Raw genomic sequence first — 15157 nt, 5'->3', positions numbered from 1 at the left:
GGGGCAACTTGGGAAGGCAGAGGGAGTCTGAGGCGAGAGGTAAGGCTTCAGAAGACCGACACAGGCTCAAGGACAGGCACATTTATTGTCCTCGGAAACACCTAGGCCTTCCTTTCCCTGGCAGTGGAGAGGAGACTCTCAGGAGGCAGCTACACTGCCACCGGAAGGAGGCCCATGGGGTGGCAGTGTCATGGGTGGCAAGAACAGTGCCTTCAGCTTGCCGGATAGGCTGGCGATCTCAGGATCCTGGGCTTCATAGGACTTGACCAAGCGGGCAAACTTAAGGACACCTGCAAGAGGGAGCGGAGAGTCACGCACACTCCGGAGACCAGGGTGCCAGGGAAGTGTCTGGCACGCAGTACAGGTACGGTGGCTCTCCCTGTGGCCAGGGAGTCAACCATGACCCTGGGACCTGCAGGATCAACAACTTCCGGTCCACAGTGGGCACAAAGGATGCGATTCAGGGAATTGAAATTACCTCGAACAATGTGCTTCTCTCTCTCCAGCACGTTAGCAGTTTGGTCACAAGACCCGGGAACATGCAGATCCCAGGCCTTCACACCCTGGGGAAATGCTGTGATCTCACCGAGAGAAAAAAATGCAACCTCCAACCCCTGAAGGTACTCCAGAAGCTGCGTCTGGGAGACAGCTGCCGCAGCTAGCAAAAGTGAGGTCCTGATCCCAAGCGCGAGAGAGCCCGAGTACGCACCAGAAAGAACAGTGATTAATGGGCACCGTAAGACGCATTCAGGACCCCTCCAGCAAAAGTTCAGGGTGGACGCTGGACTGGGGGTGCCAACAGTCAGATTGAGGCTGGCGCAGCGTGGCGGGAAAAAAAAGGATCATTGCTCAGGGACCGGCGACCCTGCACTTTCTCCCGGACTCCCGGATCTACTCCACCGCCACCCCAAGGCGGCCCCACCTTCGCCGTCGCAGCTGAAGCCGTAGGCTTTGATAACCTCCTGCTGGATCTGCGTGGCCACGGGCAGCACGAACTGCAGCATCTTGCCCATGTCGTTGCACGCATTGTCTCGAGCCTCGTCCATGCGGACCGCGTTCTCGGGGGCGGAGAACGCCTGGATCACCTCCGCCAGCACCACTGTGAGCCAGAGAGAGCCCAGAGAGGCGGCCAGGTGGGCGTCGGCGCAAGGCAAGCAGGCGCGGCAGACAGAAAAGCACAGGAAATTAATGAGCCGCGGCCGCGGGCAGCCTCCGAACCCCTCACTGGGAAGAGAAAGGCACGGCATCCCGCGCCCACCCCTCAGCCCCATGCACGGAGAGGCCGCTCACCCTTGGCCTGCTCGGCGCTCAGCGCCGCGGGGGACCCGGAAACCGACGCCATGCGGCGGCGAGGAGGGCGCGAGAAAACAGAGCGCGCCACTTGCAAGTGCGGTATAGGAACAGGCAGGGCGCAAGGGAAGCTACATCAGCCACAGCCGGAAGTCTTCCCGCGTCACCTTACGCTCTATACACAGGAGCTTAAACGTCACATGACAGCCGCACAGAAAAAGTGATAACTCGACAATAATGAACGTAGAACAATTCTTATATGAAACTGAAACGGGGGTTTTCCGGATAAACACCAGAAAACCTGCTAGACAAATTCTAAAAGAGCTGTAACACTTTCGGAAAGCTCGCTGGAGCGAGCTAGGGGTATCGGTTAACTCCACTTTTGGTGAGGGTGAGATCAGAGTGGCTCCCTTTTTTTTTTTTCTTCCTAACAGCTCTAATATATCAACAACAAAACACTCTATGCTATTCGTCAGGGGAAAACAGAACTCCAAAGAGCTGAGCGAAATCATTTATTTCTAAAGTTTCTCGAAGTCTGATATCTGCTATGCAAATGACTCTGATGCTGATTGGTTGGAAAGCCAACCAATCACAGTCCCTTATTTTTTTAAACCAGGAAGACAGTGGTTGGTAGTAATAAAAGCTCCAGGGTGAGCCCTTAGCCAGCGATCTGCTAAACTGGCCTAGACGCTTCCGTGCAGGACGTGGCACATGCTTGTAATCCCAGCATTCTGGGAAGCTGACGCAGGAGGATCGCAAATTGGAGCCCAGCCTGTCTGAAAGGGTCTGGGTTCAATCCTATGCCGAAGGCCAGATCGGAGAGGATAGGTGCTTAATTTCATCGGCCTGTTGAAGCCATGCTCAACTCCCCTGGCCTCCTACCCCACTGTCTCAAACTATTTTATAAGACTCAAGACTCTGAAGCCCTCCTTCCAGGGAACTCCAGTGGCACCTAGGAGGATGAGTGACAGGTTCACTTCCAAAGCGAGTGATTTGCTAGGCCTGGCCGTGCCCTCTGTGGGTTTCTCCCAGGGCTATAGGCTCTTGCCAGCCGGGTGAGGGAAGGACCAGCACATCCGAGGATCCGAAGCCATCGGGGTCTCCTGTCCCGTGTCAGGGACCACACCCAGCCCCTCAGGCCCCGTTAGCTTCTGTTTCCAGGCCTCATAAGACCCCCACTCCAGCCCCGTGGCCCACAAAGAACAAGTCACAGCCATCTTTCTGGGGAGTCGTGAGGGTGTTTTTGTTTGGTTGGTTTTGATTGGGATTTTTTTTAAAGAGCGTCATATAGATATTTATATATATAAATTATTAATGTGGGGTGGGACAAGGGCAGACATCGCAGAGGGGCGCGCACACAGGGGCCGGGCAGGGCAGGGGTGGCACACGATGCTACGCAAAACAGCCACATCTAACAGATGAGATCATCACACCAACGGGGCGGGGGCAACTGAAGGTCCGGCATCCGGGATGAGGGGAGCCGGGGACAAGAAAGAGGGACCTGGTCCGCGACGCTGTGGGCTTCTGTCCCTCCCCCCTCGCGCACACCCCCAGCCTTAGCCTTCTGTGCGTCCCTTTCTCCCTCCTCCCTCTGCCCAGCTGCAGAGCCCCTGCCACTGAGCAGCACCCTCTCCTCGTGCTGGGTGGTGGACGGGCCGGGAAAGGGTTCTCTCGGTCCGGGTGCAGGAGCCGTGAGAGCGCTTCTCTACAGCGGCTTGTCGCTTTCCTTCTTCAGGTGACTAGGGAGGGAAGAGGCAGAGACAGGACAGGCTGGGATGAGCCCGCACGGGTGAGGGTGAGGGTGAGGGCAGGCGAGCCGCGCAGGGTGAGTAGTAAGTACCTGTAGTAGTCCTCCTGGGCGGGGAGCGGCACGCTGTGCAGGGGGTGGTGGGCATGCAGCCACTGCTGCTGTTCCAGCGCCAAGCGCTGCAGCTCGGCCGACTGCGCGTGCATGGCCTGCAGCTGATGTGCTGCCGACATCGGAGCCGACAGGGAGGCTGGCAGGTCCCGGTAAGGGGCAGCTGCGAAGGGCAGGGGGCTCGTGACTGGTGGATACTGAGCACCCTGCCTGGGGGAGGAGACAGCCAGACACTTTACCCGCATAAGGCAGTGAGACTAAAAGGAAGGGAACCACATCCTGCAAGCTGCCAGTGACGGAGAGGAATTATGCCTGAGCCTCTCTGGGTTCCAATCCCAGCTCTTCCTCCCTTGAAATCCACGCCCCCCCCGTCCCTCCCACCACCCACATTCCCCCTTTCTGCCTTCTTCACAGCCTCCCTACCCTGACCTCCGTCCTTACCAAAGAGCTGGTGACGAAGAACTTCGTTCTCGTGCAGAGGGTGAGGAAGAAGCGGGTTAGGGAGGGTCCCGGCTGGGTAGGGGATCCGGGTAAGGTGAGAGCCTGAGGCCAGGGGGTCAATGAGAGGGTGCACCGAGGCAGAGGCTGAAGGGCAAAGAAGAGCACGTGTCACTAGAAGGTAGGGTTAGGGGAAGAGCATGCATCTGAGATCTGCGCCTGGGAAGAGACATAGACTGCCAAACACAAGAGAAACAAAGGCAGAACAGAAGCCTAGAGAGCTGAGTGACAGACAGAAGAGACACTCCTGGTAGTAGGGACCCAGGGACGACAGAGAGCAGCAGACCACAGCTGCTGGAGAAGTTTGAGAAAGAGGAAAGAAAAGCAAGCTACTTTCAGGAGGTAGATGACAGATGCATCAGAAATAAGAAAGAAGAGATGGGCAGGCAATAATAGGGCGACAGTCCCAGCACTGTGGGTGGGAGGCTGAGGCAGGCAATCTCAAATTCGAACCCAGGCTATTAAAGAAATTAAAATGGGCTGGGGATGTAGTTCAGTGTAAAGGATCTTGCTTAAATCTCCAATACGGGGCATGGGGGGGGGCGGGAGGGAGGGAGAAAGAAAGATGAAAGAAAAGAAAGAAAAGAGTGACAGGCTAGGCTTCCAGCCAAGGCCTCTGTCAGGAGATGCTGGACTATAGGGAGGGCTGTGAGGCTGGTCAAAGACCAGCGCAGCAATCTCAGCAGAGGTTCCTGCCACACCCGGGGAGGGATGTTCTGGCCCGAGGAACAGAGAAGCTGAGTCAGGCCCGGGGCAGAGCGGGGAGATGGCCCCAAAGGTCACAGCAAGGAAGTGGCAGCTCACCTGCATGGATGGCATCCTGCTGGTGCAGGTGCAGGTGTGAGTGGATGTGGGAGTGCTGGTGGTGATGCGGGGTCACGTTGAGCATCTGCAGCCGGGCCAGCGGGTCATTGCCCAGGGCTGCCACTCTTTCTGCATGCTGCCTCTCTGCTGCCAGCCGCTCAGCATAGGACATATCAGGCCGCAGGGCTGGCCCAGCTGCCAGCGCTAGACGCTCTCGCTCCAGGGGCCCCAGGCTCGGGTGAAAGGGGAAAGGGTGCAGGCCAGGCGGGCCAGGCTGCAGAGCCAGGCCCCCATGTCGGGGAAAGGGATCCAGGCCTGGCCCAGGGACCCCATGCAGGGGTTCCAGCTCACTAGGCTTCACCTCAAAGCCAGGTTTGAGACGGTCACGGAGGTCTCGTTCACGGGCTTCGCGTTCCCTCTCCCGGGCCGCGGGGTCACTGCTGTACAGGGCTGGGTAACCCAGGAGCCCCGGGTCCACTGCCCCCAGGGGCACATAAAAAGGATGGTTGCGATTGCCTGGAGACATGACGTGAGGTCGCGCGTATTCACTGAGAGTGCGCAGGGCTGGAGTATCAGGACCCAAGTAAGGGGGCACTGTGGCCACAGCACTGCCAGGCTCAAAAGGGGGGCGATGGGGCACTGGGCCCAAAGATGTGCACTCCACTGGGGCACGACCCTCCTGTGCCAACTTCTGCAAGGTACAGAGGTGGAGTTAAAGCTGCAGTTATAGGAACGTTGCCTGTTCCTAAAAGGAACTTCCCTGCCCCTTTTCCCTGTATTTTCCCCTTCCTGCGACCCACAGGTATCCGCCCCCTCCCCCCAGCAAGCCCTCCCCCCGCCTCCCTCCCCGCCCTGCTTGTCTTCCTTCTTCCAAGCTGCAGTGGTTCCTCCTCTCCAACAGGAGGCGAAGTGACTTCCGCTCCTACCAGAAGCCCCGCCGCGCCGGCAAAGGAGCAGGGAAGAAGGCGGCGGGCGCCTCCTGACGCACTCACCACGCTGCGCTCCAACTCGCGCTCCTTCTCGCGCTCGCGCTCCTTCTCGCGCTCCCGCTCCCGCTCGCGCTCCTTTTCTTCGCGCGCGCGCTGCTCGGCCTCGCGGCGCACCTTCTCCACGAGGTCGGCCCGCTTCTTGGCCAGCTTGGAGCCCTCCAGCGGCACGAAGTACAAGTCGCTCCGCGCGCACGAGTTGAACCCGCGGTCCAGGTGTTTGTTGAACCTGCCGGGCGTGGAGGCAGCGCGCTCAGCCCCTCGGGCTGCCTCCGCCCGGGGGCGCGCGGGCCAGGGGACCCTGCCTGGTGCCCTTCTAAAAACAACAAGAGCCGGGGTGGCGGCGCACACGTACGATCCCTGCACTCTGGGAGGCCGCGACAACCGCAAATTCAAGCCCAGCCCGGGGTGCTTCGAGAGACCCTGGCTCAAAATAAAGGACCGGGGACACAGCCCACCGTGAAGGCCCCGGTGTCAGTGGCCAGTACGGCGCGACAAAAGGCCTCACCCCTCCCGCACCCACGCTCACCTGGCCGACTGGCTGGCGTGGCTGGGCACGTCCACCACCTTGGGAGGGGGCGAGGGGCTGCGGGCCGGGGGCACCGGGCTCTCGGGGGCCTCGTACTCCTCGGCCGGCTCCTGCTTGATCTGCGTGGCGCTCAGGGGTGGCCCCGAGGCAGGGGCCGCGGCTGGCGGCGGCAGGGAGGACAGGCTCGAGGGCCCCGGGGGCGGCAGAGGTCCGGGGCCCACGGTGGGCGAGCCCGGCTTGAAGGTTCCCGGGCCTGCAGGCGGGGAGGCGCCCCGATAGCCCGGCGGGGTCCCCGTTCTGAAGGAGGGCGGTGAGCCCGGCTTGTACCCGGGAGGGGTGGCGGTCTTGTAGGTCCCGGGGGATGGGGATTGGGCTCTTTTAACGTAGGGTGGGGGCCCAGGTGGGGAGGCTGTTTTGTAGCCTGCTGGCGAGGAAGCCACGGTGGCGATGACCGTGGAAAGGGTGGCCGAGGAAGTGGTGACCGGAGGCACCGGGGGAAAGGGGTAGGGCGCCGCTTGGGGACCCTGGGAAGGGGAGGGGTGAGAGCACGGATAGGACCCTTGAGAGGAGGAAGAGGAGGAGTTGGAAGAGGAGACTGGGGGACCACTGGGGCCTGGCTGGCTATAGGACACCTGGCTGTGGGGTGGGGGCAGGTGTGCTGGCCCCGGAGGGTAGGGCCGCAGGGACCCCAAGGAAGGAGACATGGCGTAGGGGTGTGTGTGGTGGGAGCCACTGCTCTCTAGAGGGTGCGGGTATGCTCCCGGGGGAGGGGGCCCAGAGCCTCCATGGTGCTGTGGTGGTGGCGGCTGCTGGGGTGGTGGCTGCGGCTGCGGCTGCTGCTGGTGGTGGTGATGTGCTGGGGCGGCAGGGTGCGCAGTGGCCTGGGCCCCAGCAGAAGGAGGGAAGGGGCCTGGGTGGGCACTGCTGCTGGCCAAGAGGCGGCTGTAGGGAGGGGGTGGGGGTGGGGGTGGGCCCTGGCTCCACACGGCCTGGGATGGGAGAGAAGGCTGCGTATACTTGGGAGGCTGATTGGAGACAGAGAGGCTCGTGGGGGGAGGGAAGGAGTGCGGGTAACTGGGCAGGGCCTGGGAAGCAGGGTACTGGGAGGCAGAGGAAGCAGAGGAAGAACTGGAGGAGGAGGCTGCTGCGGAGATGCTGCTAGAGGATGAATAGGGGTACCTCATTGGGGGCGCTGGGGCAGAGGAGGAAGAAGCAGGGGGCAGTGGATGAGGCGAGGGGGCCAGAGCTGGGCCTTTCTCTGGGCCAGGAGGAAGTCCACCCATACCCTGGCCCATGGCATGGGGAGAGGGCAGGTGCCCTGGGACTGGCTGGGCACCCAGGCCAGGAGGAGAAGCTGAGGCATTGTTGAGGGGTCTCAGGGCAGGTGGGGGAGGCAGGTTTGGAGTCACATGGGGGAAAGTGGCTGGCGGTGGTGCGGAAGCCAGGTTCCCACCACCCACTGGGGTACTGGGTGGCTTTGCTGGGGGAGCACCACTGGCCCCAGAGCTTGATACGGAAATGGGGGTAGTGGGTGGGGGGTGCTGCTTGCCCCCACTAGGGGCCCCCACTGAAGAGACAGCCCCTCCCCCTTTGGGCCCCAATGGAGGTCCAGACAAAACTCCTCCACCTGCTCCCCCAGGGTAAAGCTGTGGGTGAGGGGGAGGGGCCCCAGGAGCCTGGAACATTCGGGGTGTGGGGGGCTCCATGGGAGCATGATAGCCAGTGGGTGGCACAGAAGGATGGGGTTCAAAGCCAGGCTCTGGCTGTCTGGGGGCACTGTCAGGCGGTGGAGGGGAAGGAGGGAAAAGTGGAGGTGGGTGGTAGGGGCGGGCTGGGCCCTGGGACAGGCCAGAAGATGAGTCGGAGTCATTCTCCACACTCCCAGGGCTGTAGATGCTGGGGGAGGTGCTTCGGTTGTCCTGGTCTATGTCCCTTGGGTCACTGCTGCCATCATCATTCAGGCTCCGCCCATCCAGGCTGTCCAGGTCCGAGGGGGACTGTGGCCGAGGGAGCTCCTGCTGCAGAGGGGAGGGCTGTGTTCTCCTTCCCCTTCCTGCCTCCCCAAGACAAGACTGGGGCCCCCTCTCTACATAGCCTCCCCACAGCACCTGCTCAAGCCCCCCTCCTGCCTCTGGGAATCCCCCTCCCCAAGCTCATCACCCTACTTGTCAATCCCAAGTATCCACCTCAAGCACCTTCTCCCTCTCCACATCTCCAAATCCCTTCTTCCTTCTCACACCTACCCGCCTACTCTTCCCTCTAACCATCCTCCAAACCCTTGGTTCTAAAAAACCCCACAAACACTTCTGCACTCTACTGAAGTTTTGTTAGGTTGGTTTGTTTTTAGAGACAGGGTCTCACTTTGTAGTTCAGGATGGTCTTGAACTCACTATGTAGCCCAAGCTGGCTTCAAAATCATGGCAATCCTCCTGCCTCAGCCTCTTAAATGCTGAGATTACAGTTGTGCACCACACACCCTGCTTCTCCTTATGGTTTGTTCCTTCCACTAAGATTTCTCAGCCTGTGACCCCGCAACCATTCCAGGGCCCTATGGTCCTGCCCAGTCATTTAAGGTCTGATCAAGGCCCTGAAAATCTGTCTGACGTTAGGGACATTTAATAAGCAGTAAGGGGCCGGAGATAGAGCACAGCAGCACAAGTGCCTGCCTGGCAAGCACAAGGTTCTGAGTTCAATTCCCAATACAAAAAAAAAAAAAAAGGCAGTAAGATACGACTTTTCTCCACATCCCAGCAAAGACCAAAGTAGGAACTCTGAGTGGAAGAAGTCTGGGGAAAGAATGATCAGAACATGCGTCTCCCACCTCAGTTTTGGTCTTTTTTGGTGCATTGATGTCCTCGCTTTCACTCTCTGAAATCTCTTCGCTTCTGCCTTGCTTGCTGACCTTTGGGGTGGAAGCTTCCTCTACTCGGGCCTTCTGTTATGGAGAAAAAAGAGTCCTGTCATTTCCCTCCCAAGCCTTCACAGTACCTTCTGCAGGATGCGGACTCACAGCACCCTGTGCCCCTCGAGGGCGTCTGGGGGACCTGGGGGCGGAATACCTTGGCCGTCTGCCTGGACTTCTCAGCTTTGCCATCACTGCTGGATGTGCTGACCCCTCCAGGGGAGGCCCGGCCCCTTGATCTCAGCTCCTCCCGGGGCCCAGGGGCCTCTTTCTTCCGTCCGCTCCTCATTGACATCTGGGAGGGAAGATGCCAGTGATGTCTTCACCTCCCACCAACTGTGCAATGTGCCTTCTCCTTCTCCAGCCCCTCCCTCCCATCTTCCTGCCTTAATCTCACTCACCGAGTCTTTATTCTGTCGTGTCTTCATTCTTTAGGCTGTGGAGACCCCATTCTCCTCTGCCTGGGCAGCTGAATACAGAAACTTCTCTGCCCCGCCCCAAGTCCCCCAGCTGTGACTGGGAAGCTGGCAGCAGGCGCAGCTCCTGGAGCTCCTGGAATTCGCAGGGTCCACTTTCCGTGAAACCTGTCAGGAAAGGACCACCAGGCTTCACCTCAGTTTGCAGGGGGTGCTACTGTGTTTGTCAGGGGCCAAGGGGACTAACACATAGATACTGCTGGCCAGCCCTGCAAGCTCACTATGTATGTAGGAGCCCCAATCAGGAAATTGCAGGATTTTTACCCTTCACAATCCCCACAGAACACTTGTGTGTGCAGATTCCATGCAAGGGGCCTTGCGAGGAAGCACAAAGAAATGAGGCTAAAGTCTTAATGTGCTAAGTCCCTTCTTTGTGTCAGGCCCTTTACATACATGATTTCATGGAATATTTACAACCAGCGCTGAAAGGTGGGCGTCACTATTCTCATTAGGTAGGGGCGGGAACTACGGCTCAGAGACATAGCTGTGACTTGCCTGGCCTCCCACAGTGAGGCACCAATGATAGAGCCAGGATCCCGGCCCCATCTGACTTCAAAGCCACGAACTTTCGTCTATACTTTGCCATGCTCCCCTCAGAAGTTGGTGGGGACAGTTCTCAGAAGGCCTAGATCACTCGCAGAGATGTGACTCTTTCTTCACATCAGGGTAGGTAGCAGAATCTCCCATTGTGCAACACCCAGGAGTATAGCCCCACCAGTTCCATAACCACATCTAGACGTCGCCTCCGTGTAGAACTGCATTTCAGAGCCTCGTCAAGACCCACTCCCTGGTACAGCTGCTTCCCCATCCACAGGTTCCCCTGCCATGGGCTCAACCAGCCGTGGATCACAGTGCTCAAGGAAGAGAATTCCAGAATGTTCCACAAAATGAAACTTGACTGTGGCACACACTGCCTTCCCTGAATCTGCAGGAATGAAGTGACAAGTGGCCTCTTGCCCTCTCACAGACCCTAGGTCTCTCTCCAGCTGTCACTAGCCCCTTCTCGTCTCAGTCTTCTCCATACACTGGGTAGTTGGGCCTAGTGGCTCTTCTGTCATGATGCCCTCAACAACACAGTGTAGCAATGAGTTGCGGAGCATTCACACTGTTAGGTGTTCTAAGTAACCTAGAGACAAAGTACGTGACAGATACCGCGCCACTCCACTAAGGGTCGGGAGCACCTGCTGACTTTGGGTCTGTAGTGATGGGGGGGGTCCCAGAAACAGCACTCCTAGATACCCAGGGATGACTACATCCATTCCCTAAGGCCGGGGCAAGTCAGGGTTTTCACATTAACAACCAAAGGCTCAAAATATGAAACACCAAAGAGACTCAAAATTCATATCAGTGAGCACACAGTACCAATCCACAGTTTTTAAGCCTCTCTTTCCTTAGCAAACAGAGCCTACCCATCTATATCCATCTACAGATAGGGCCAGGGGTAGCGAACACCTATAATCTCAGCACTCTGGAGCCTGGGGCAGAAGACAGAAAGTTTGCTGCAGCCTGGACAGCTTAGTGACTCAGAGAGCCCCTGTCTTAAAATTTAAATGCAGGAAGGCCCTGGGTTCAACCCCCAGTACTGCAATAATAAACAAATCGACAGGCAAGTATCATCACATGTCTGTCCCCGCGGCCAGCTGCTTCCATTTGCACCCTGTGCATCTTGCTAAGAATCAAGTCTGCACCCTACTGCCTGTAAGATCTTTGGAGAGCAAAACCTGCCGTTTTCCCACCACTTTCCTTTCTAGCTCCTCAGCTGAGGTTAGGGACACACGTGTGTTCTTCTCTCATCACAGACCTTTCAACCTAGTCATGCCAGAAGTTCTTCTGGAACTCGGTGCTGCTGGTCTTGGTGGGACCCATGAACCTTGCCACACCTGTTCTGACTTGGGAGCTCTTCTAACAGAACGTCACTTCCACATACTATAACATATTTTCCACAAGGAATGCAGAATAATTACTTCTCACTCATCCCAACTGAACTGTGAAGCAGTGAGGAGTCTAACCTTTCCTGGCAACTTACTAATATAGTAGTTTATTTAAGTCACAACACAGCCTAATGTACTGGTGCACATCTATAATCCTAGCACTCAGGAGACTGAGGCCGGAGGGCTGCCATGAATATAAGGCCAGCCTGGGATACAAAGTAAGTTCAAGGCCTGAATTTGAATAGCAAGACCCTGCCTCAAAATAAGTCACAACACAACTGGGTGTGATGGGACCCACACCTGTAATCCCAGTACTCTGGGAGGCTGAGGTAGGAGGACCACAAACTCAAGCCCGGCCTAGGCAACTGAGTGACTTAGTGAGACTTTGTCTTAAAATAAAAAATGGCTGGGGAAGCCAGGCGTGGTGGCACACACCTGTAATCCTAGCACTTGGGAGGCTGAGGCAGGAGGATTGCTTCAAATTCAAGACCAGCCTGAACTACAAAGTGAGTTGAAGGTCAGCCTGAACTGCGTAGTAAGACCCTGTCTAAAAAAAAAAAAAAAACATTGGGGATAAAACTCAGTGCAAAGGCCCTGGGTTCAGCCCTTACTACTGGGGGGGGGGGAACATCACGGCATGTCTGGGACAGAGCCCCAGGTCTGATGCTATGTAGCTCAGTGTGGTGGTATACACCTGTAATCCTAGCACTTGGGAGGCTGAGGCAGGAGGATCAAGATACTCTATCTCAAAAAAAAACAAAAAATTAAAAATTAAATGACATTGTGCCTAATGGATCAGTCATTCCTTCAACTACAGCTAACACCACATTTTTAAGTTATCATGGACATTGGTTTTAAAATACTATCAACAACACCAACAAAATCCAAAAAACAAGACCTAACAAAACAAAAGGTGAAAACAATGTTAACAAAAGCACAAAAGATGACTTGTGACAGGTTTGGCACCTCTCCTAAAGCAGGATGCCCACTCCTCCACCCCATCACGAAACCTGTTCACCAAGTCAATTAAGAGCTCGGAGGAGCCAAGCGTGGTGGTGCATGCCTGTAATCCCAGCACTGGGAAGGCTGAGGCAGGAGGATCGTTGCAAGTTCGAGACCAGCCTGGGCTACAGAGTGAGCTCAAGGCCAGCCTGAACTGCATAGTAAGACAGTCTCAAAAAGAAAAAAAAAAAAAAAAAAAGCTCGGAGCAGCTGGGGAGATAGCTCAGTGGCCCATGTGCCTGCCTGGCAAGCACAAGGTCCTGAATTCGATTCCCCATACCAAAAAAAAAAAACAAAAAAATTAAAAACAGCTCAGAGACCCAAAAGGTCAGAGAAATACAGCAAGGTACCAGAAGAACAGACCGAGGATAGCATGTCTCACTTAGTCAATCAGCTGAAATCTGAAAATCTGCAGTGAGTACTTGTGAAGAAGAAAGCCAGGCATCCAAGGGGAAGTAATCCAGAGATAAGGAACGGCAGGGGACCCTGGGTTACAGTCCAGCACCAGCAGCTGAGCCCCGCTCCTCTGTCCCTAGAAAGCAGCCACTGTGACTACAGTGGACAGCGCACGTACTGTGCATCTTACTGCAAAAGGAAAATGGTAAGAGACCAGACAGCAAGCGGAATAGCAAGGAACGGCAAAACAGCCCCCAAGTACATACAAGAAGAAAATTTGAAGGGGAAAATATGGGAAGCATAAACAATGGATTTCAGGATGGGCAACCTAGCCCCCATCATTCCACACCTACCAGAGAACCAAGCAGTCCAAGTGACTCTGAGACCCCAGTGCAGCCCAGACCTGCAGATGACGATGTCCTGGCCTAAGCCTTCTTAGAATCCAGGGCTGTCAGAGCAGCCTCCAGGGCATCTCTCCTGTAATCTCTTCATCTTACAGTGGTGAGGCTCAAAGCAAGAGAGTGACTTGCCCAAGGTCATTGTGAGTTAGAGACACAGCCAGGCCCAAACCAGGGCTCCTGGCTCGTGGCAGAGTATTGCAATGCCCTAGGCTGTTTCCCAGCCTCCTCTCCTGAGCCACCTGAACCTAGGACAGGTATGGAGAGCCCAGTCCTGCCCACAAGGTCAGAAAAGTAGAAGGTCAAAGGTTAGCTGAGGTAAGGAATCACCCTGGGGACAGTCTGGGAAGGAGGAGACAGACAGATGCAAAGAAGTTAAGATGGGCCTGGTGGCACGTGCCTGTAATCTAAGCACTCAAGAGGCTGAGGCAGGAGGATTGCCTCGAGTTTGAGGTCAGCCTCAACTGTATAGGGAGACCCTGTTTCAAAAAACAAAGAGGAATTCAAGGTTAAAAAAATGGAAGAACAGTACAAAGAAGCAAAAAGACTACTGTGTACAAAACACAATAAGAGACACAGCCCAGGACACACTGCTCAAAAATGGTATAACTTGGTTCTTGCTGTCTTCCAAGTCCTGGGGATTAAACGCAGGGCCTAGTGCATACTGGGCAAGCACTCTACCACTGAGCTACACACACACACACACACACACACACACACACACACACACATAGCCCAAGATGGTATAACTTGAACAAGAACATTTTCATCCTCCTACCATGCCTAGGTGGAGGAACTTGGAAAGACAAACGACCTGCAATTAACAGTCTACCTGCTCTAACAGCCCACTGGATAGACAGGGATGCATTTGCTGGGGAAACTCTCAACCACTGGGAGCACCAACACCGCCCCTCAGCCCAGCCAAAAGTCCCTGGGACTCATCCCCAGGCCTAGGTCCAATTCTGAACCCCCACCTACTGGACATCCAAATAGATCGCAGCCATAGCAACAAAAAGGCACCACAAGAGACCCACCCCAGGAGGCCATCTGGCAGCCACCACCAGCACCCCAGTTGCTGAAGCAACTCTTACTCTCCTAGAGTAGCACCCTAGGGACTGCAGCTTCAGGGTACCTACCCCAGGCACAAAGGGAGACCTCTGAAGAAATCTCAGCTCAGGGGCAGCGAACACGCGGGGACTTCTGGGTGGAGGTCACAACTTGTTTGGAATGCCTAAGGTTGCCCAATTCTCTCCTCTCCTCCATCCTCCCAGAAACCCTTTCTTCCTAACTCGCCTTCAGCGACCCTATTCTCATTAGTTTTAGAAGGATCCACACTGCTGGGCCCGACGCCCCTCTCAAGAAGTAACTATGCCTGCGATTGGGAAAACGGGTCAGAGGTGACCTGGAATAGGGAAAGGAAAACTGAGTCACAAAAGACATGGCCTTCTCACTTCCACCCCATAAACCTCGGGCTCGGCTTCTCCAAGGTGGACCGCTCGGTTCTCTCCGACCCTCCGCTTACCCCGGCTCCAGGCCCCTTTCTCGGCAGCTGCCAGAATCCCTCTCTGTCCACCTACCACACCCCTTTCCCGTTTCCCACTTCCTCTCCGTCCCTACGGCCCGTAACCCCGGTTCTGGAGCCCGGGCTCTTTTCTACTGGGCTTCGCCGGGTGCCTTCACGCCCCACCTCTCCAAACCCTCCTGCTTCGACAAGAACCCCTCCCAGCACCCGGTTTCTCCCCAGCCCTCCACCTCCGCGTCCTCCTCCACGGTCCCCGAGCACCGGCACCCTCGGCCCCATCACCTCTGCACCGGAGACCCCCTCCTTCCCTAGCCCTCCCGGGCCGCGGCGCGCCCGGGCCCTAGCCCTGCATGGGGCGCCCCATCAGCGAACCCCAGGCGGACCAGGCAGGGCCCGCAGTGGGGACGCGATTGGGAAATAACAAATGGAGGCGGCGGCGGCGGCGGCGGGAGGGGACCAGAAGGGTGAGGGTGGGGGTGGGGAGCCGCAGGCCGGGCCGGACCACGGAACCCCGCGGGCTGGCCGGGGACCGCGGACCTTACCTGGGCGACTCGGGACTCTGGCT

The 15157-nt window shown here is 56.8% G+C and overlaps 2 protein-coding genes across 2 annotated transcripts; both read right to left on the bottom strand.

The window, feature by feature from the left end:
• Nucleotides 1–66: 66 nt before the first annotated feature.
• Nucleotides 67–1591, bottom strand: LOC102009926 (chromosome unknown open reading frame, human C12orf57). The gene is made up of 3 exons (XM_005378850.2): nucleotides 1291–1591; nucleotides 923–1099; nucleotides 67–290 (listed from the first exon to the last, which is right to left on the bottom strand). Exons 1-3 carry the CDS (start codon nucleotides 1340–1342, stop codon nucleotides 139–141), a joined length of 381 nt encoding a protein of 126 aa, XP_005378907.1. The 5' UTR covers nucleotides 1343–1591; the 3' UTR covers nucleotides 67–138.
• A 198-nt stretch (nucleotides 1592–1789) lies between these two features.
• On the bottom strand, nucleotides 1790–14576 carry Atn1 (atrophin 1). Its single transcript, XM_005378844.2, has 10 exons — nucleotides 14207–14576; nucleotides 9269–9451; nucleotides 9025–9162; nucleotides 8787–8900; nucleotides 5966–7983; nucleotides 5443–5665; nucleotides 4451–5141; nucleotides 3590–3733; nucleotides 3131–3311; nucleotides 1790–3029 (listed from the first exon to the last, which is right to left on the bottom strand). The coding sequence occupies exons 2-10, from the start codon at nucleotides 9293–9295 to the stop codon at nucleotides 2996–2998; spliced, it is 3570 nt and encodes a 1189-aa protein (XP_005378901.1). The 5' UTR covers nucleotides 9296–9451; nucleotides 14207–14576; the 3' UTR covers nucleotides 1790–2995.
• Nucleotides 14577–15157: the final 581 nt, after the last annotated feature.

Source organism: Chinchilla lanigera, unplaced genomic scaffold, assembly GCF_000276665.1.
Source record: "Chinchilla lanigera isolate Chin_1 unplaced genomic scaffold, ChiLan1.0 scaffold00012, whole genome shotgun sequence".
Classification (NCBI taxonomy): domain Eukaryota; kingdom Metazoa; phylum Chordata; class Mammalia; order Rodentia; family Chinchillidae; genus Chinchilla; species Chinchilla lanigera.
The sequence above is the reverse complement of the archived record's forward strand: the minus strand, read 5'-3'. Positions and strand labels throughout refer to the sequence as shown.

Coding starts and splice junctions, on each gene's coding strand:
- LOC102009926 (XM_005378850.2), bottom strand. CDS start 1,342: ATGGCGTCGGTTTCCGGGTCCCCCGCGGCGCTGAGCGCCGAGCAGGCC. Junction 1,100..1,290: donor GAGCGCCGAGCAGGCCAAGG/GTGAGCGGCCTC, acceptor TCTGGCTCACAG/TGGTGCTGGCGGAGGTGATC. Junction 291..922: donor CTTCAGCTGCGACGGCGAAG/GTGGGGCCGCCT, acceptor TCCCTCTTGCAG/GTGTCCTTAAGTTTGCCCGC.
- Atn1 (XM_005378844.2), bottom strand. CDS start 9,295: ATGAAGACACGACAGAATAAAGACTCG. Junction 8,901..9,024: donor AGTCCAGGCAGACGGCCAAG/GTATTCCGCCCC, acceptor TCTCCATAACAG/AAGGCCCGAGTAGAGGAAGC. Junction 3,030..3,130: donor GCCCAGGAGGACTACTACAG/GTACTTACTACT, acceptor TTCCCTCCCTAG/TCACCTGAAGAAGGAAAGCG.